Source organism: Anser brachyrhynchus (assembly GCF_964034855.1).
Source record: "Anser brachyrhynchus genome assembly, chromosome: 1".
Taxonomy (NCBI): Eukaryota; Metazoa; Chordata; class Aves; order Anseriformes; family Anatidae; genus Anser; species Anser brachyrhynchus.
The window spans coordinates 204,184,774-204,205,929 of record NC_137694.1 but is presented as its reverse complement, the minus strand read 5'-3'; the positions used below and the strand labels follow the sequence as shown (position 1 = coordinate 204,205,929).

The 21,156-nt window shown below is 43.5% G+C and overlaps 1 protein-coding gene across 9 annotated transcripts; it reads left to right on the top strand.

Annotated features, from left to right (window-relative positions):
- The first annotated feature begins 54 nt into the window (after positions 1–54).
- Positions 55–20,744, top strand: ANKRD42 (ankyrin repeat domain 42). Of its 9 annotated transcripts, none has more exons than XM_080568728.1 (13): positions 55–1,259; positions 2,867–3,025; positions 4,070–4,233; positions 5,810–5,917; positions 6,231–6,350; positions 6,958–7,093; positions 10,133–10,333; positions 11,371–11,496; positions 13,684–13,789; positions 14,411–14,586; positions 14,998–15,124; positions 17,405–17,549; positions 19,896–20,744. In XM_080568728.1, the coding sequence occupies exons 2-13, from the start codon at positions 3,007–3,009 to the stop codon at positions 19,989–19,991; spliced, it is 1,524 nt and encodes a 507-aa protein (XP_080424854.1). In that variant the 5' UTR covers positions 55–1,259; positions 2,867–3,006; the 3' UTR covers positions 19,992–20,744. The 9 variants fall into 9 exon arrangements, 7 of the variants coding, with proteins under 7 accessions (XP_080424854.1, XP_080424853.1, XP_080424850.1 ...); XM_080568727.1 differs by having other exon boundaries at positions 14,983–15,124; XM_080568724.1 differs by having other exon boundaries at positions 2,867–3,749.
- Positions 20,745–21,156: the final 412 nt, after the last annotated feature.

Here is a 21,156-nt window from a genome sequence, read left to right as displayed (position 1 = left end):
ATGTTTGTCTTGGGATAGTATGTTATCTGCATTTAAGGTTTTATTCACTCTCTCGTGTGCGGAGTGCATATTTTTAAAGCTGCTGGGAGCAAGACACACAGTCAAAGAGTAGTTCTAGTGTATTGCTTTTGTGGTATGGATACTCAGAAGATCAGAAGTCAGCCTTAGTCTGTGGTGTAAGTAGAAATAATCAGCTGTGATTGTGCTGTTGGTTGCAATGTTCCCAATCTTCTCACTCAGGTTTCAAGGGGTAGGCTGAGACATCCTTGTGTAGGTGCAGCAAGAGGATTTACAGCAACTTTCTAACAAGGATAATTAAGTTCGAAATGGGTTTTATTTGGATGTAATCATCAGTGCACACCTGTAAATCTGATTTGGGAATGGGCCTTGAAATGCAGAGTGCTTTTTTGGCCCCATCAAAGGAACCCAGTTTCTCTCCAGGGTATCGGATTCTTCTGGCTAATGGGGCTGAAGAGCAGGACTTCTGAACCGCAGGAAGAAAACTACCCTGAGACATCTCAGTGCAGAGAGGTTACAAGCACAAGAATTGTGGTTAGAGTCAGATTATCCCACAGATAGAGCACACGTGGGTTAAATAGTTCTTGGTTGATATATGGCTGACAGCTTGAGAGATGATGATAGTGATTGGTATGATTGGTTTATGCCTCTCCCTGGGGAATGCTACAAAGATAGTAAGCCAGAGCATTGGAAACAAAAAACAAATAGCTTGTGATACCCTTTTTCTGCTAACCTACTGCCCAGGGATTCCCAGGCAGCTTTATCCCAGCTTTCACAGAGGAACCATCCTTTACAGACGGAACATACACCTACAGCCCAGCATCATTTACTCCACGCAGCTGCCTCCTCTGGCACCTCAGGCAGTCCCACACCTCCCCCTTCAGCTGCAGCCCCATCACAGCGCCCCAGCCCCGAGGCTTCGTCCCACGGTGCCCAAAACTCCTCGGGGCCGCCGCCGCCTCCCCGGGCCCGACGCCCTCCCCTGGGCCGCTGAGGTGCCATGGCCGCCGCTCCTGGCCCGCCATTTTCCCGCGGCCCGTCGGGAAGGCGAGCCCTGTGCCCATGGCAACACCGCTGCGGCGGCGGGCAGGAGGGGGAGGAAGAAGAGAAGGAGAAAAAGGAGGAGGAGGAGGAAGAGGAGAAGGAGGAGGGTGCGACGAGTGAGGCAGGTTTCCGGCTGCTTGTGCTGTGAGGGGCTGCTATGCCAACAGCAGCTGCTGCGCTGCCTCCTACTCCAAATGGTGAGGTTGCTTTGCCCGCAGCTTCCCTTCCCTTCCCTTCCCTTCCCTTCCCTTCCCTTCCCTTCCCTTCCCTTCCCTTCCCTTCCCTTCCCTTCCCTTCCCTTCCCTTCCCTTCCCTTCCCTTCCCTTCCCTTCCCTTCCCTTCCCTTCCCTTCCCTTCCCTTCCCTTCCCTTCCCTTCCCTTCCCTTCCCTTCCATTTTGCTCGAGGTCCCCCATCTGTTAACATATCCATTTCATGTGAGGCTCATATAAAATATCAGGGTTGATCAATATTTGCCAAACATTTGGTAAAAGGTGGCACAACCCTGGGGTCACCCCCAAGCTGGTATTTTTAACTCCCCAGTCCAGTAACTTTGCCTTTGCGTACTGGGGGGCTTGGTTCCTTGTTGCCTTGAGCTACTGCTAAAGAAGTGTAGCACTGGATTCTTTTTGTGTTAGAGAAATATAGGAAAACCTAAAACTGACCCTTTCCCCCATGCTGAGTAAATGCTTTAATGAATTTTGGTCAGGTACTGTTGCCACAATGTTTACCTAATTCTTTCTACAGGGGAATTTTGTCTTAGTGAATAAGCATTTGATAACAGTTTCAATTAAAAAAAAATGCACTAAAATTATGAAAGATGTCATCCACTGTCTAACCAAATATATTTTGTACAAAATTCTTGTTAACAGCTGTTTACTAAATTTCAGTCCCAGCCTCCGGCTTGCTCTTCGTGGCCTGAGGCAAGAAGCTGTGCAGCAGCATTTGGCATCAATCTCCGTGGAGCTGTAGGTCATTGTTCCTTCCTGAGGGAGAAAGGAGGCAAAATTCCCTCTGCTGGGGGCTGGGAGTGTGCGTTGCTATTTGTATTTCTTCTGGGTTAAAAAAAAATAAATAAATAGCTTGAACTTGTTGCACTGGAACATCGTGTTAAACACATTAGTGCTTTGGCAAGTAGTGTAATTGGCCAGATCTTCCTCTGATGTAAGGCTGCCTAATTGTGCTGAAGTCTGTAACCCTCACTTGACATAATGAGAAATGACTCCCTTGTGGGAAAATTATGTCCTGGTGATATTCTCTGTTTAAAAACAAACAAACAAGCAAACAACAACAAAACAAACAACCCCAAATGCAAAATGTAATTAAGTATTATTTAAAAGCATGAACTAGATGACTTTCTGAGGTCCCTTCCAACCGGAATTATTCTGTTTCTGTGCTGCTGCTGTTTGTTCATACAGTATTTTGCATAATAAGAGTCCCAGTTCCTAAGTGAAGCTGCTTCGTGCAGGGCAATGATACAGCCTGTCTCTGGGGGAGGTGGGAGTGAAGTGATGATACACAGCCACAAGATCAAGAGGTGTGTGTTAATCTCAGTCTGGATTACAGAAGCAGTTTAACCCCTCTTTTCTTTTCTGTGGCAACCCCAAATCTACCAGAGCACTATAATCCTGCTACAGATTACATGAAATTAGGCACTGGTAAACAGTAAAGGCTGCTTTTCATTATATTAGTTCTTTTTTTTACATGTGTCAGGAGCCTTTTCACAGGGCATCTCATTGATATCTAATATTTTTGATCTGAAAATGCTTAACAATTTGAACTATTACCACCGTTTCTTCTCCACAGGCAGGGAAACTGAGGCGCTAACACCTTAAGACCAACCTTTTCCTACGTGCTTGACTTGCCAAACAGTAGCCCACTTCTTCAAGACTTCTCCTTAGAGTGTGAAATCTAATCTAAGAGCGTTAGTGCGTTTTGCTGCTGGAATGATGACTACTCTAGAAGGTGATTAATAATTGTTTTGAGTTACTCATACGCTTAGCTATCTGTTGTTCAGCCATTAGATCTACTTACATCACTTATTTCTGTTGACAAATTTAGGCAAAGTGCCAAGATGTTGCAAGAGAGTTCAGATATCTGACTGCCAGTGCTCCAATTATGCTGTTAATCAGTGAAAAGGCCTGAAGGAGAATACAGTTTATCTTCATGATAGATATTTTTGTACCACACTGCCCCTACCTAAGTTTAGAATTTGATTCTGTGCTACTGAAATCAATGAAAATGCTACTGACTTTGATGGGGGCAAAAATTTAGGCTAACAAGGTAACCTGTGCCAGAGCAATGCTATACTTACAGCAAGGGAACAACACAGGATGACTAACACATTGTATAAAGAACTGTTTTTTTTGTTGTAGCAGCTTTAATTTTGACATGAGCTTGTCATGAAGCTGACTCGTGCAGCTCAGTCAAGAGCAATTACAAGCCATGCTTAATTGGTGAAGGCTCTGGTGCCCTCACCACGGTATGCCACGGTAAGCCGAGTCCTCAGGCAGCAGTGGGAGCATGGCCACGTGGAGCAGCTGGAAAGTGATGGCTGAGAGCTTGTTCGCCCAAGTGAGAAGCCCCCCTGGTGATGCGCTTGAAGATGTGATAGATGAAAGAGTTTGTGATGCCCACAGTTTTGGAAGAGAGACAGTGTTGGGGTGGAACTGCTCCAGCATTTGCATATGTAGATGGAGTAGCTTTGCTTTCCTGCTCTTGCCATGCTTCTTGATATCTTTCTTCTGGGTCTTATTCATGGCTTCTTTTGGTCCATTTTCTGAGGCTGGAGGGGACACGGCTGTTTCACGTTTTTGAGTATTTCTTTGTTTCTGACAAACAGAGGCTAAGGATTCCTGCTGATACAAGGCTCACTCTCAGAAGTTACTCTGAACACGTTGGGTTGGTTCCGTTAAAGCTGTCACCCTGATGATTCTTTGACTCATCACTAATTTACTCTCTCTGAAATGTTACTGAACTGGCTAATGCCCTTTTATTATTCCTCACTAGCTGTCAAGAAGCAGCAAAATTACACTAGTGTACATGAGGCAGTGAAAGCCGGTGATGTAGAACAACTTGCGTCAATGATAAAAAGTGGAGCTGGTATTAACGAGGTGGATTTAGTCCACAAGTTCACACCTTTGCACTGTGCTGCACACTCTGGAAGTCTGGAGGTAAAATATGATGTTGATGTTCAGACACAGCAATGTTTTTGTGGGTTAATGTTTTCCTTCTTTGGTAGAGGCTGGACACAAAATCATTGGCTTTGATCAAGCTAAATTAATAATCTCTGTCTGATTTTCTCAGTAAATATATTCACCAAGAAGAGAAGTACATTTTTTTAGTATCTCATTTTGCCTTTCTGAAGTCCCATCCACAGTTTACGTAGTTAACATTGACAAATTTTACAAAATCAGTGATTTTCTTACTCCAAGAAAAGTGTGACTTATGGCTTCCCTTCCAGATTTATGACTTTCGTTTGTTTCTGTTGCATTTTTCCTTCTCTCAGGACACCTAGAAAATCCGCTAGGTTGTGTACACATCCTCTAGAATGTGTTCAGTCATGAAGGTGATTGAACCAAGTGAGAAGTGACATGAGAGCATGTTCATTCTGTTTACCAGTGTTCTGTCCCATGCCTCATTCTCTAGAAATAGTGCTAATACATTGTATTTTAATAAATAAAAACATTGAATATTGATGCAGAAATCCCAGGTACTTGGTACATGAACATTTTGAATTTCCAGAAGGACTGAGCTGCTGTATTCAGCACAACATTTACCTCCTTGTTGCAGCCTTCTTGCACAATATTTCAGCAATCTAACTTTGAAACAACAAGGGCATGTATAACCATATAAAAAATAACGTCTCAAAGGAAAAAAATGTAAAATTCTTGCTAAACTCGAGAAATAATACATGCAGTGCTGTTACTGGAATGTACAGAAACTGTCAAAAAATGCTGATGATCATGCTATCAACCCTAAAAATAGATTGCTTGCCCACCCTTTTCTACATGTATAAATTCTGGCACTTTTCATTTGACTCTTCTACTTTGCAGTCAGTGTATAAGACTTTATTGGATTATCCATCATCTAGTTGTTACTAAGCTCCTCAGTGGAAACAATGAAGGAACCAGGGGTGGAGCCTGGCCTAAAAGAAGATAGTAAATAATGATAATATATAACAAAAAGTTTTAACTAGTTCTCTTGTCTTTTTTTTTTGATAGTCCTTAAAGCTTTCCATGGAAAGCAATAACTTGTGGTGGAAAAAGGTGAATAAAGCTAAGCTAAGCTGTGAAAGGATGAGAAGAGAGGTGGGATTACATGCACCCCAAGGAGCCTAATAACTGAAATGAGGCATTACATTTGGTTCATGGTGTTTTTCCTGCTGGTAATTTTAGCTGGAATTCAAGTGAGCATGTTTGCACCATTTTTCCAATGCTTTTACCTCATGCCATGTGTATGTTCTCACAGATTACATTTTAAATCTGGAAGAGTAAAATTAAGAAGCCATTCTGTAAAATCAGTGCTAGGGTCTGAGTTAGTAGTTATTTGTGCTTTTGTAGCCTCGCATGAGGCCTTGAAACTGTCCAACTCACCTGCTAGTGCATGCTCTGAGGTGTCATGTTTCCACAAAGAAGTCTTCTGATGCAGTTTTGACATATAACGTCTACTGTTAACTTACAGCTAAAATGTGCCTCAGACACATGGTAAGAATAGTTAAATAACAAGAGTTTGGTTTTGGTTGAGCAGTGTCTTCACTGGTTGCTCTGGCACGGAGCTGACATAACCCAGGTAACTGTCAGAGGCTGGACTGCAGCTCACCTTGCGGCTATCCGAGGACAGGATGCTTGCATGCAGGTATGTGTAAATATTTACTCTCAAGCAAAAGTAAGGCAGGCTTCAGGTTGGACACAGTCATTACGAAGATCAGCTGAGAGAGCTCCTAATGGAGCTGTGAGTACCTCATCTTCACGACATTACAGCTGGAACCGAGTTGCTGTTAAAACCAGTGCACTCATTTGTTCCGTCTGCGCAGAGAGATTTATTTTGTGTAGTGACAGTGTCTTGAAGTTACTCCAGAGTTACCCAGCTGATCATTTCAAGTCATCCTGCTAGGCTACGTTTGCTTTTTCAGCTTGCTTTCTGAACTTAGGCTTTGTGTTTCTTTTAGGCTTTGTTAATAAATGGAGCAAACCTAGAAGCTCGAGACGACCGCGGGTGCACGCCGTCACACTTAGCTGCAGCCCATGGGCAGTCGTACACTTTACAAACCATGCTGCGAAGTGGAGCGGTGAGACTTTTACCTGCAGATCCCTAGTGCAGAGCCAAAGTCTGCTATCCTTTTCCAACAAAACTCTCATTAGTTTAACTGAGATTTGTCACTGTAGGTTAATCTTTGTTGGTATGTTCTTGTTGGCAAGTGTGGGAATTTATTTTTTTGGGTAAGTTTCAATTTTTTTTTTGATTGTAAGACATGTTAGAGAAATGTTCCAAAAATCTAAAGAGAATCGATAATGTGGAACCCCGTTTGACAGGGGATGTCACCAAATGAAGATCAGGCACTGAGGTTGTGATTTTTTGTGATTGTACAAATCCTATACAGTAAAAGACATAGACTGAAAACAATCCAGATGTATATTTAAGAATAATCATCAACACATCGATAGAACTATGTCTGAAAATATACCTTTTTCACGTATATTATTTCAATACAACTAAGAAATGGTGAAAAATACCCATCTTGGAATGGGAACTATTTATATGACATGAACTTTGAAAAACATTATTTGATTTGACGGAAATTGTTTAACACAATGAACAGCTGGTTCCTATTTATAAAATTTGTTTTGTGTCAAAGATTTGTAAATGAATGAATTAACCTGCTGTTCTCATTTCAGAATGCAAATGTTTCAGACAGGAACGACTGGAAGCCTGTTCATTATGCTGCTTTTCATGGTCGCTTGGGGTGTTTGCAGCTTCTTGTTAGATGGGGAGCATGTATAGATGATGTGGATAACAATGGAAACCTTCCAGGTACGTCAGGATAAATCATATGCTTTTTAATCTTCGGATTACAGTTGTTGTGGTATGTGATAATCTTAGCACACCTTAAGTAAAGCACACCTATCAGCACTGGTTGGACAAGAGATACTGGTTTGATAGGACAAGGTGTAACAGTTTTAAACTAAAAGAGAGTAGGTTTAGATTAGATATAACGAAGAAATTCTTCGCTCAGAGGGTGGTGAGGGACTAGCACAGGCTGCCCAGAGAAGCTGTGGATGCCCCATCCCTGGAGGTGTTCAAGGCCAGGCTGGATGGGGCTTTGGGCAACCTGGGCTGGTGGGAGGTGTCCCTGCCCATGGCAGGGGGTTGGGACTGGATGGACTTTAAGGTCCCTTCCAACCCAAACCATTCTGTAATTCTGTGATTTGCTAGTTGGTTCCATGCAATAAACATAGTTGCTCTGTTTTTATAATGATGAGGGAGTTCATAAAATCCCAAGTAGCTGTCAGTTGGCATCAGCATCCTATTCAGCTCCTGCTGCTCCTGGCAAGGCTCAGAGCTCATGGGTGCTGGAATAGCTCACGTTGGGAGCAGGCTCATTCTGAGAGGGCAGCATCCCCTCGGCATGTGGTGGAGCACGTGTGCCGATGGAGGTCACAGGCGGGGAAGGGTAGGTGGGGCAGGAGGCAGGTCCAGCTGCTACCTGCTCTTTTTTGAATGTGTGCCAGGCTTGAATGGCTGTGCCAGTGTGAGCAGATTCTGGCATGTTCATATGCAGGTTTTGGTATCCAAACGTTTCTTAACTGGGTTGGTAAAACCATTGTTCTCATTTAACTCTGATTTCCTCATCTTGATTTCCGGAATACCAGAATTTCTATATTATCTGCAGTCTGTACTCTTTTCATAATCATGTGCACAGTCACCTTAGCGCAAAAAAAAAGGGCACTCTCTTCATAGTCTGTCTCTCCGCCATCCCCCTGCCTAGCACACCACTGCCTCAGTCCTCTGAAAGTTGAATGCTGTTGCTCATACCCTTTGTTTTTGTTGCATCCTTTCCCTTTTAACATGTCTCCTTATGGTCAGTCATATTATTTGTTCCAAATAGCATATTTTTCCCCCCAATAACTTGTTTAGAGGTTTAGAGTTATCCTTTTAAATCCATTTTCAAAATCTTTTATCCTCTGTGAAGCATTATTTATCCAGTAAACCGATATCTATGTTTTGTTTTTCAAACCTGGGTTTTGTTAAAGGATGTGAGGCTCTTACATCCCGGTAGGACATCCGGTGTATTGGCTCAAGTGATAAAGGTTCATGATGTTAGGAACCCTGGTGGCAGCATAGAAGGTAGTTTTGTTTGCGTTTGGGAACACTTCCCTGATATTACAACCTATTATGGAGATATGGTGAATACCAGCACAGTTCCACTTAAATGCTCTGTATATGTGTGTTAGTAGAACATAGCTTTTCTCACTCTCCTGACATCTGCAGAAGCTGGTTTGTCCAGCCTTTGTTCTGTTTCATTTGATCCTCTTACCATCCAGAGGAAAGAAAATGCTTTGTAATACTCCTAATAAATGATTAATAGAAGTGTTATGTTATACAGATTGGAGTATTTTCCTCAGCTTCTGAAACAGTAAAGTAAATATAAATCATTTTTACATAATTCAGCTTCAGGATTAGCTGGCCAATGCTGTAATTTTACCTGAGTATACTAAAAGGAGTTTACTGAGGTTGCAATGCCATACTCCTAAAACTTAAGAAATGTAAGACTGCATCTTTTCATAGAATCATAGAATCATGTTTATGTTATGGCAGAGGTTTTAATTATCTAAAAAACTACTTTTTTTTTTTTTAAGAACACTGGGTCATTCAGTGCCCTGAATAGTCTGCATTCATTAATTCAACATTTTGTTTTCTATCTGTATTCAGGTTTTGGCCATGCTTCACTTATTTCTTACCAGTTAAGCCTGTTCTAAATGTAATATTAATTTAATCATAGTGTGACACCTGAATTTTTCACAGACACGGCTCTTTCACTCACTGCTTGGAGAAGAGTGAATAGTGTTAGCCTGATTTTATAACAGGTGAGATGAAACACCCAGAAGTAGGGATCCCAACACCAGCTACCCACTGCCTATTTGTGATGCCTGAGACAAAGTTTCTCAAAGTTCTCAGCACTAAGCAGCATATTTTATGTTAACATCACAAAACACTTTGGCTTTGGTCTGAAGTGCAAGTTACATGTTGGGCACTAGCTACTAAGCAACACACAGGTTAAAAGCTGTCCATGAAAAATTCCTTTATGTGTCTTCCATAGCATCCCACTGGAACTCTGCAGAAAGACACGGACAGAATACAACTCTTTAATGTATTTTTCCTCTTCTGTTTTTGCAGAAAGCCTCGAGCTTTTTTGACTGCTTTCTGCATAGGGCAGATATTAAATACAGTTTCATTCCAAAAGGTGAAGTTTCATCCCTGAGATTCTTGCATGTCTGGAAGAGGATTTGTAAGAGTTGAGTCAGTTTTGCACCAGCTGACTAGTAACCAGAAGTTAACTTTAAGAAGATACCTTTTCTTTTCACTTTGTCCGAACTAACTCACTGAAAAAAGTTAAGATAATGTGAAAAACTGTCCTGATTTCACTGAAGCTCGGATTTTGGGTCCTCTGTAATGAGTCCACCTAGGAGAATGAAGTCAGATCAGAGCTGCTGAGCAGTGAGATTTCAGTTCATGGGGAACAGGAGACCCCAGCAGCGCGCTCTTATAGCTAGAGCTCAAAGGTTTCTCGGCAGTGTTGTGTTGTCTCCCGCCATCAGCTCTGCTAGGGAATTTTCTTTGCAGATCCCACCCTTGATGGCTTTCTTCTACCTCCTTTGCATACAGCTGGACTCTGTCCTGGATAGGAGCCGAGCATCCCCTGCCCAGCTGAAGCTGCACCCTCTTGTTGTGCAGTGTTGGATGGCTCAGGTGCTGGTGGAGGAGCTAGATCTAACTGGTAGTGAGAGCACTGCTTTCTTGGTGGTCAGCAGTGCTTTGCTCTAACCTACTTTGTTTTACCTTGGGCTACAGCGCATCTGGCAGCAATGGAAGGACACCTGCATTGCTTTAAGTTCTTGGTCAGTAAAATGGCCAGCGTCGGGCACACGCTGAAAGCCAGGAATGACCATGGAGAGACTCCAAGGGACTTGGCTGAGCGCTTCTATAAAGATAATATTCTGCAATATATTAACGGTGTGGAAAAAGAGGGGGAGCATCCAGAGACACAGGAAGGTGAGCATGGATCAAACACTAAAATTTTATTAAAATTTATACTGTTAAAATAGGTGTAGTTTTGTAAAACACTTGATTCTGAAAACTTATATGAGAATTACAACCTTCATATCACCAATGTAAGGAACAGCTACTGCTTTCAATAGTTATTGCACTTACTGATAGCTAAAGTCTGGGATACTCAATGTGATTTTATAAATATCTTTGATTTATAATAATTGAAATATAACTTGTCACACTGTTGCACTATGAATACCAAGTTATGCATGTTCTTCTTAGACTCCAGCAGAAATTCAGAATAGCTGTATAATTTTCATGAGTTTTCAGATTTGCCTGCTCAGAATTCTTTACTTACACTGAATAACAATTAAGCCTGGAAATGTTCTACTAAAATTAAGGTTACTTGTTAACCAGCAATACTACTGTAGTCAGAACAGCCAAAAGATACAAGTGTGGAAAGCTTCCTAAAGACAACATTCCACAGAGCAAAGATATAAGAATTACTCCTTCACCTTTCTACTTTTTCCAGGCACTTACTTTCCTTATCTGCTAGTCATTTGTCATTATACTTATATGTATATGTCAATACTCTCTCTCTCTCTCTCTATATATATATATATATATATAAATGTAACTGGAAAAATCAAATTTTCCCTATGAGTAGTTTTTTACCAAGAAGTAAACTAGTTTATATATTTGATTAGGCTGTGGAATTCAAAACAGGCAAATGACTCTAGTTACCACCAGTGATAGAACATTAACTATGAAACAAAGGTATTCCAGATCTTTGAAATTCATCTCCAAGCTGTATAAGATGCCTTTAGCCATAACCGAGACATGTTTAGTCAAGTCTGTGATGAACAGTGCTAGTTATGCAGCTGTGTTTTAACTGATTAAAGATGCATTAACCTGGCTAGCTACAGCTATGAAATTTCCATGAATAAGTTGTTATGAGAGAAGCAAGCTGTACGAGACAAATATGAACATGTTTAGAGGAATTACTGGTATCTGTTTGGAAATGTGTGTTTCGTTTTCAGTTTTAGCTTTCCCAGCCCATAGCGCTGCTTTCAAAGGGGACTTGTTGGTACTTAGAAGATTAGTGAAAAGTGGAGTAATCAATATTAATGAGCGGGATGATAAGGGATCCACTCTCATGCACAAAGGTCAGTAATTATGATTTGTGTTTCAGCTTGTTACCGTTTGTTGCTGGCTTGTTTACTTAGTTTTTCAAGTGGCTGCTCATCAGATAAACTTAATGAAAAACAGTGTCTCATTTCCTGAGGGCTTGAAAGGACAACCCTGAAAAACATATTTTGTGATGTGTGTGTGTGTAGGTGTCACTTTAAAAACAAAATAACCAAGCTGAAGTAAATACAGAAAGTTTATATGAAAAAGAAAACAACATCTAAACTGAAATTTATTATTTTTTTAATCAGGTGAGATGTCAGTTTTAGAAACATGGGCTAGTTAGTCATAACAGTGATCTGTGTTATGGTCTGGGTCTTTATTTACTGAACATATTGCTACCGTGGAGATGTGTTATAAAAACCACAACAAGGTAATTTGTTATACGCTGTGGAGGAAGCTTAACTTCTTGTATCTGACACCTTGATTTGCAGTGGAGTGCTAGCATTACAGAAGAATGGTCCTCTTGTGTCTGCGGTTTTCTTATTAATGTCTGAAAGATGAATCACAGAATTGAAGGGGTTGAAAGGGACCTCCAGAGATCATCGGGTCCTACCCCCCTGCCAAAGCAGGTTCCTTAGAGCAGGCTGCCCAGGTAGGTGTCCAGACGGGCCTTGAATATCTCCAGAGAAGGACACTCCACAACCTCCCTGGGCAGCCTGTTTCAGTGCTCTGTCACCCTCACCGCGAAGTCCTTTTGCATGTTGGTGCGGAACTTCCTGGGCTCCATCTTGTGGCCATTACGCCTTGTCCTGTCCCCACAAACCACTGAAAAGAGGTTGGCCAAATCCCTCTGTCTGCCACGCTTCAGGTATTTATAAACATTGATAAGATCCCCTCTCAGTCATCTTTTCTCAAGGCTGAACAGACCCAGGTCTCTCAGCCTTTCCTCATAGGAAGCTCCAGGCCCCGTATCATCTTTTTTGCCCTCTGCTGGACTCGTCCCAGGAGATCCCTGTCTTTTTTGTGCTGGGGAGCCCAGAACTGGACACAGTACTCCAGGCGAGGCCTGACCAGGGCAGAGTAGAGGGGGAGGATCACCTCCCTTGACCAGCTGGCCACGCTCCTTTTAATGCACACCAGGATCCCGTTGGCCCTCTTGGCCACCAGGGCACACTGCTGGCTCATGGTCAACCTGTCCCGTGAAATGGGAGAGAAAAGAAATAAAGTATTCTTGTAATATGCTTTTAACACTACTTGCTACAATTCTTTTTGATTAGATAAAAATAGAATTTTTAAAAAGATAACTGAAGTTCTCATTATAAAAAAATTATATGAAGGGATTTGAAAAGTGTTTTCTGCATTCCTTCCTACCCCCTTTTCTTGGAATGTTGCTACTTGTTCCATCCCCAGTCTTTACGTGCGGTGTTGATGAAATGTTGAGGGAAATTTTATGGTTGATTGTCTTTGCATTTCCTTATTTTTTGTATATGAAAACAAACATGACACTTATCCAAATGGGTTTCTGTGAGAGACAGAATTATTCTTCCCTGAGAAAAAGGGCTGGCTGTTTTCAGCCAGACAAGCCAAGTACCATCCTCCATATGTGAGACATCGTTCCTGGGGACCACGAGGCATGGGCAGTAGCCACGCTAGATCACACGATTAGGCAAAGCTGTTGCGTTGGGCTCCAGATGAGAAGCATTGCCTTGAGGGTGTGGCCCAAGAAGTGATGTACCTGTAGCTCCAGCACAAAGCTCCCGCTTCTCTCCTTCTCCGTGAGCCAGCACTGTATGCCGTGGATTGGTCCAACCAACCCCGTGTGAGGTGTGGGAGCCCAGAGCCAGGGAAAGGTGACAGTACTTTGCTGCAAGTGGGTGACATGCAGACCTCAAAGCAAGAGCGTGCGAGGCAGCAGGTATTTGTGTGCCTTGTGCGCAGTGCTTGAGACTGAGCAAGTTTAGCTCCTCTCCAGCAAGAGTTGCAAGTAAATTTCCAGGACTAGAAAGAGGCACAAAAACACATTGCAGGATCTTCCCTAGAAATGGGCATGCCCATACGGCTTGAGCATCTTGAAACGCAGGCTTCTCTGAAATAGCATCTCACCTGTGGGGTCTTAATGAACCCACCCTCTGGCACATTGAACTGTGTCAAGAGGGGGACGTGTGAGGTTTGAAACACTTCAGTTGAATACATCTGACTTGCATTCACCTTCCTTTCCCCAGCTGCTGCACAGGGGCACGTCCATTGCTTACAGTGGTTGCTTGAAATGGGAGCTGACTGTGACATTACAGATGATGCTGGAGAGACTCCAAAGGATGTAGCCAAGAGGTAACAACACATATCATGTAGCTCAGTCGTTTATTTGCTTACTATTTATATGTCAATATCAAGTCAGCTTTGTTGTAATTACTTCTGATTTTCAGTGATGGAGGGAGGAAAAGGTCAAGTCCATGAATTCCAGTTCTGAGTAACAAGCAAAGCAGTACCGCAGCTGTAAAAGGTTTTATGTTTACCTTGTTTTTTTCTGAACATGGTGAGACATAAAAGGTGAAAAGTAACTGATCTGCAAAAGGAAGGTCGTAAGCCTATATGCTCCAACTGCACAAAGTAAATGAGAACTAAAGAAAGCCGACTGATTTTTGCCTTAATAAAAATAATGCAGTTGCTGATGAGATTCAGTAAAGAAATCCTGCAAAGGAAAAGATGTCTCTGATGTGGGAGTCATCACCATAAGATTTCAATGAGGCAGAACTCATGCTGGGAGAATACTGCAGAAAGTAGATCAGCTGCTCATAGTTTGTGTACCAATGCTTCCTTTAACCCTGAAACCCCCTCCTATATATGGGGACATGAAGAGTTTCAGAAAGTTTCTGTCACATGCGGGCAGCATGGCAATGCTTTCACAGATTATGGGGATATATCAGTGTAGGTTAACTGTTCTCTCGGCAGATTTGCCCAACTGGCAGCTGTGGAACTTTTGACACAAAGAACTGGAGACAGTAACTCCAGTGATGAAGAACTAGATGCAAACAATGCACGATTTTTTGAAAGACATGGTGTGGAAGGGAGTACGGATAGCAAAGAAGATTTAATCCTGGATAAAGCAGAGAAAAGGAACGCACGCAGTAAGCATTTTCATCACTCCTTATTTGAAAAGATAGTCTCGAGGCATTCTGTTCCTACTTGCACATTTTCTGCTAACTGCTGTGATTTTTTTTTTTTGTTGTAGGATGAGTTTGTTGACAGGGTATCTGTACTGATGAGTATTCAGACAAATTGTAGAAAATTAGGAAGCGTAGTGCAGGACAGTCAGAACATACCTGTTACACTGTCTTAATCTGTGTTGGTGAAACCACATTGTATTGCTCCTTGTTTCTGAGAGCTGTCTGTTGTGTGGGTGTCAGATACATCTCAGTATCTGCTGAGCAGTGTGATTTCTGTGTTTGTGAGACTCTTTTCCAGGCTATTGGATTTCAGCATGACTGTCTTCAGTTCTCTCTGTGCATTTTCCCTACCTGGAGATCCCTGTCTTACAGTAAGGGCCTATCGCAAGATTCAAGAACTTCAGCATCTTCTAGAAATTGCCTACAGCAACTACAGACAACTGGGAGGAATAACGGAGGAGGAGAAGAAGATGAAAAAAGAACAAAGGGAGGTTGAGAAGTAAGGTTAACTTGCTCTGGTAATGTTTAACTCAGTGAGGCCCATTTTAAAGCCTTCTTTAAGGCTACCTTACACTCAGATTGCTTTGGCCATTCTGTCTTTTCCACTTACCAACTTTAGCCAGGCCAAAAAGAAAAGGACTTCAGTGATTTGCCTGGCCAGTTCTAGACTTCTACGACCAGGATTAGCCTTACAGCACAACACAAATTTTTGATGGGCCTGTACTTCTTGTGCTTGTGCAGGACTACCTGTTCTGCCTTCAGGTTTTCCTGCAGTGTATGTGCAGTAGGCTGCACATAAGTCCTCACTATGCTTTTTTTTTTTTTTTTCTCCATTGAGGATGCTGAATACATGTATGCACTTTAATAAGTCTGAATAGAAGCATTAGTCTTAGCATGGCTTGCATGGAAGTGCATATACAGGCGGAATTATTCAATGACCCGTTATATTTCTTTGTCAAAGACAGTATATTTCTGTGCTCATGAAGACATTAGATCATATCCAGACCACAAAAATAGAAATCTCAGCGAACCTCCCCTTGCATGTGAAGCACTTCCCATAGTTTCTGCCTAATTCTCAGGGTCTCCATTAAATAAAAGGTTTCAGTTAGATGGGTTAGGTGTTTAGATGGGCAAACTGTCTAAGTTTTAAAGAAATGCCTCTATTTCTCTTAAAGATTTAGACTGTAAACAGTAAAGCAGCATCCTGTCCCTACCTCTATCTGTCAAACATTTGGCTACATATTGTTCTTAATTCTTGTAGATAAGCATGTCCATGTCCATTATGTGTTTGGGCCACTGCAAACCAAACATGTTACTAGAGTAATATGTTTGCAGCGCTGGGAAAGTCACTGTTGACTAACGACAAAAATTAGAGCTCGTTTTGGATGCAGCAGCTACTGAAAAGCTGCCAGTGCCTGTTAGAGAGCTCTGGTAAAGCTCATTAAGAGATTTTGCTTTCTGTGGCGTGTGGGGCTAAACTAGTAAAACAGTAATTGTGAGGGTCTCTGAGGGATGTCATCTGCGGAGGCCAGAGAGCATCCCTAGGTCCAGTCTGGCCTTTTGAAACTGAAGTACTGCTCCTCAGGACACTGGGAGAGACCTATGTATAAACCCCAAGATACTTGTACCGTATTCTAGAAAACCTCATTATTTAAAAATACTTATCAACAACAACATTTTACTAGATGAAAAGCAGGAATTGCCACTTGGGAAGGTTACTCTAGCAGATTTTGAAAACGTCTGCTTTAGCTCAGATTTTCTGGCTGTAAGAGGCCTGGTGGGAGCTGCTGCGCAGGGCCAGGCTGCATGGCATGGAAACAAATGCCACCGCGTGTGTGCCACACACTGCTGGAGCTGTGCCTCACGAATCCAGAGTGTGCAAGAAGTCATCCTGTTCCCCCAGGCACTGAGTTACCTGCAAAAGCACAGGTCGTTCTTACGGTGTCAGTAAGACTGATAGAGCCTGGTCGCTTTGGACAGTGAGTCAGGAATCTTTTGGTCTGGGAAACGCAGTAGCTCTTCTGTCAGCTTTTTTTCCTGCCACGCTATTTGAATCCACAGGGCAGATGTCTCCGTTTTCCTTTTACCAGTATTCCGTCTTTGTAGCTGGGCTAACTCGTTGTGCTACAGAGGAGAGCCAGCTCAACTCCAGATGACTCAGCTGTTGAGGTCAATTGTTGTTAGAAGAATATATCTGAATTATGTGTCAGCTAACCAGTTCCAGGAATCTCAGTTAATTTAGTAGCCACTGTGGGGATGACTGATGAGAACTTGTGCAACTGTTTATCAGCCAGTGCTTCTGCTTTCCTTTAGTCGGTGCCAGGCAGGCTGTCATTTGATCATTCCTCATCTGCGGTTAACCCAATCACTTTAGGAAGGATGTGGAGGAACCAGCCATAAATGAAGAAGCTGCCCCTGGCTTGTCTAGAATGCCAGTTTTATGCCTATTCCCTGTTTCCTGCCAACTCTTCTGCCTCTTGGGCGCTTCTCCCTATTCTGCAGCTGGAGATGGACCTGGGTTACCGCCTACTCAAAACCCTGGGGCTGGCTCAATGTGTGGGAAGATGTCGCCATCTCGTGGTAGAGGTGGGCGGGGAAGGACAAACAGCAGATGCTGAAGCTTTTGCAAATGGTCTTGAGCCAGGAGCAGCCTGTAACTGCAGCTTTCTGCTGTGACTAACCTGCTCCTGAAAAAAAAAAAAAAAAAAACAACACGTGGAGTAGCCAGGACATGCTTGGATGTGCTTTATGCTCTGGTTGTCTCCTTTGCTTTTGGCAGGGCTGTGCAGGAGCTGGAGGCTCAGCTGGAATACGAGCGAGTCAGGCGGGAGAAGCTGGAGAGCCAGCTGGACGACTACCGTGCTGAGATAGGCCACCTGAGAGAGAGCCTGGAGAAAACCCACACCCCGCCTGCTCTCCCCCTGGTGCGTGCCACCCGAACGTCCCCTTTCCTGGAGCGTGGGACAGAGGCTTGTCCCGCTGCTTGTGCACATTCATTCCTGCTAAGATTCCCCAGCATGGTGCTAGGAAATACCGGAGTAAACGTGTCAGCAGCTTTCAGCCGGGGACACTGAAGCGAGCAGCAGCCTTTGCTGCATCCCGACAGCGTCTCTGCTCTGAAAAGACAGCAGTTTCTCCTTGTGCCCTGGCAGAGAAGCATCTGTATTCTTGCAGGATAGCTCTTCTCCTTGTCATTAGGTTTGTTTTCCTCCCTTTTACTCCAGACTGGGAAGTGAATGGGTGGAGTGCTGTACTGCTGTGTGCAATGACTGATTTCAGCGAGTGGTCTCGTGTCGTCGTAATTATCAAGTCCACTGACAGCAAAGCAGATACTGGTATGAACGATTGGTTGATTTAGCAGGCAAAGATAGAAAACTTAGAGACACATTTTTAATCAAATCTGACAAAAGATCAGAAGTTCACATGCTAAGTTTGGGGACAGAAGAGCTGGCTTTTCAGGTCTTCCCCTGCCACATATAATCTCCCACAAGACAATGTGAAAAGCCACTGTCCCATTTCTCAGACCTTTGCCATCCAGTCCAGCCTTTGGTGAGGCTCCTGGGTTCCTCCTGCTACGGCTGGTGGGAAGCAGTGCGCAGTGACACTGCTGGGTCATCCAAAGATAGAGCCAGCGTGAAAGGCGCGTGGCCCGGCCGTTCCTGGCTGTTCACTGCTGTTCTCGGACCTTTGGTGACCAGCTGTTTTGGCCATTACGCTGCCTTGGCTATGCGACTGGTTGTAGGTCCTGCTATAACCAGTCTAAAAGTCAGCTGAGGAGTCACTGACAATGTGGGGCACTTGGATTTAGAGCCTTCCTCTGCCAAAGAGGGGCCTGAAGACGTGTCCCCAGGGGATGCTTTGGCCAGCACAGTGTCAGCTCTACTGAGGTGGTGCCATAGTCACTCCCCTGCTTATGGTTGTGTGGCCAGTGTAACTCCATATTCACAGATCCAGAGCGAGTGAAGGAGGGCAAACAGCTGCACAGGCTGTTGGGGCAGTCATATGGGATGGGGAAGCTGGTCTGTGCTTCACATGGAACATTTACTTATTTCCTGGAGGAGAAACTGGGTTTGTGGATAAGGGATAACAGTACTGCCTCCTCAGCCAGGTTTGAATGACACCCTGGTATTCAGTGCATCCCTACTGGACAAGGGTCCTTTGCCAAGCGTGATGGGAAAAAAATGCTTAGTGTGTGCTTTGGGCAGGAAACAAGCAGCTAGAGCTCAGTTTTGCTACTGTTTAAGCCACGTGTTGGTTTGGCCTTCGCTTGAGTAGTTAAATGTGGCCTGCGGGACCCTTTGGCTGTACCAAGTCCCCTACCGGATGGCCAGTACGAATGGTACTTTTGCAGACAGATACCATCTTTCCAGCATGTCCTACTGATCACCTGCTGAGGCAAATGGCTTTAAAGGCCACTGAAACATTTCTAAGAAATTTATGAAGAGCTCCCCAAAATACTGGCTTTTGCTTAGGGGGCTTCAGAGTCACAGAGCAGTCAGGGAATTGCTGTTGTTTTCTTGCAGCTTTCCCTTGTTTAGCCCTAAAGGGAACTTGCATTACACAGCTCGTTCCATCTCCACCTACCCCCTCCCCCGGTTTCTTCCTCCTGCCCTCCCTTACAGGACTGTTTCTGCACCCCTCCTGCGTACAGTTTCCCCTTTCTGTTACCTGTCCCTGCTTTCCTTGCCACCACATACACGCCGTGAAGCTCCTACAGCTGTTTGCTTCCCGTTATGTCCTCGGAGCTGAGCTCTTCCATGCTGCTGCCGCCCTCTGGCTGGCCAAGTGCTTTCTCCTTTTGAAAAAAAAGCCACTTTCTTCTTCCACAGCACACTTTTAAGACATTACCCATTCTACTCACCTGGCAGGTTTAAAAATCTGGGACAACTACGACATAGTGCCCCCATTCCTACGGTGGAGGAGTGGCTGTAGGGGGTTTGCTACCAGTAGCGGTCTGGGAAAGCCCCCCTGGCCATTAGGTTAATGGTGATCAATCACATTGACACGTGATTACATGTCGATAGCTGGGACAGGAGGCAACTTCTATTGAGGCAGATTTTCAAAAACTGCTGTGACTGCTGTAACCAAGGGACCTTCGCATTTTACCCTGCTGTGACTGCCATCTCATGCCCTGCCACTATGTTCTACCCCAGCTTCAGCACAAACACAATATTCTGTGGTTATTAAAGCCATGGATTTCTAAAACCTGTCTTGGGAGGTAGCAGGTTTAAGCGATGGCTGTTTAATGGCTGTAACATTCTTTGTTTCAGGAAGCTGGAACTATCTCCAATTCTTGCAAAGAGAAAAAGAAAGTAAAGAAGAAACCAGCCTGCAACTCTGGCGGAGTGTTTGTGAGACTGCGCTGAGGACCAAACCTCAGACGAGGGGCTGGCAGACTTGAGGAGGTAGAGTGGCAATATTCTACGCAAAGTGTTTGCATAGCCCAGTTCCACAGATGAGCTCTGGTTCACTGAATTTCATTGAACTATTCTCCTAGTTTTCTGGCCTAGAATATACTTTTAAATCACTGCAACAGCATAAAAACAAAAACAACAAAAAACCCCACTGTTGGACTTCTCTTCCTGTCCCGGTAGTAGTTAACAGCTTTACAAACCATAGCATTTGAGAGACAACTGCAGCAATGTCATGGGACCTAGGGTTTGAGGAAAGTATCCTCATCTACTAGTCTTTGTACTACTACCTTAGAGAAATAAAAGAGAACAAAGCACCTTACCTCAGACAGAACCAGCAACGTGGACCTGAAGCAGTGGCTGGAACAAGTACTTGCTGAACTGCACGGACAGGTGCCAGACCCCTCACTTTCCACCTTCAAGTCATTCCTAAATAAGCCCTGAAGCTACTCCTTCGTGAGGTGCCAGATGAACTGCAGCGGTGGGCCCCCGAGTCTAAATCAAGGCTGAGGATATCACTAGTTACAGGGCATGTTGTGGTTAGAAACAGCAATCCTGACATCCCTGCCTAAAAAAAACATTTCATGGCTTTACATATAATAAAAATTGTTCTCTTATCTGCACGCCATTATGAAGTTATTTTGCTCTGGAAAATCACGCATTAATATTTTGGCTGTCTTGGTTCCAATAAATTGTTATAGATGGTAATTTGCTAGTGCTTGAATCCTCATCTGTCTTCCCCTTAGCTACCTAAGGAAACAATCTCTGTAAGTTTCGAAATTACTGAAAAAAATCAAATTGTATTTGTGTGCATACACAAGACTGGGGGAGAGGCTTGCTACAGAACAGCATAAGCCTCGTTACAGAGACAAAGAGGAAAAAATCCAGTCTCTGGAGCTCTCCTCAAGGTGTAGGGGGGTGATGGTAAGAAGCTGTAGTAGATAAAATTTCATACATCATTGCTGGAGCTATTCTCATGTAGGAACAGTTCAAAAGATGAACACAGGTCTTTCAGAGAACTTCAGAAATGGTTATAACTCATAATAGGATGGATTTGAATATGCTGCAGTTACATGAGACGAGTCACTGCCTGAAGTCCTTGCTGCTGGTACCTGTGCCT

Bases quoted from the DNA above. Each gene is read 5' to 3' on its own strand.
- ANKRD42 (XM_080568724.1), top strand. From the start codon at position 3,584: ATGGCCACGTGGAGCAGCTGGAAAGTGATGGCTGAGAGCTTGTTCGCC. The intron at 5,918-6,230 runs GTATGTGTAAAT...TGTTTCTTTTAG, and splicing joins GACAGGATGCTTGCATGCAG to GCTTTGTTAATAAATGGAGC. The intron at 15,125-17,404 runs GTAAGGTTAACT...TGCTTTTGGCAG, and splicing joins GAACAAAGGGAGGTTGAGAA to GGCTGTGCAGGAGCTGGAGG.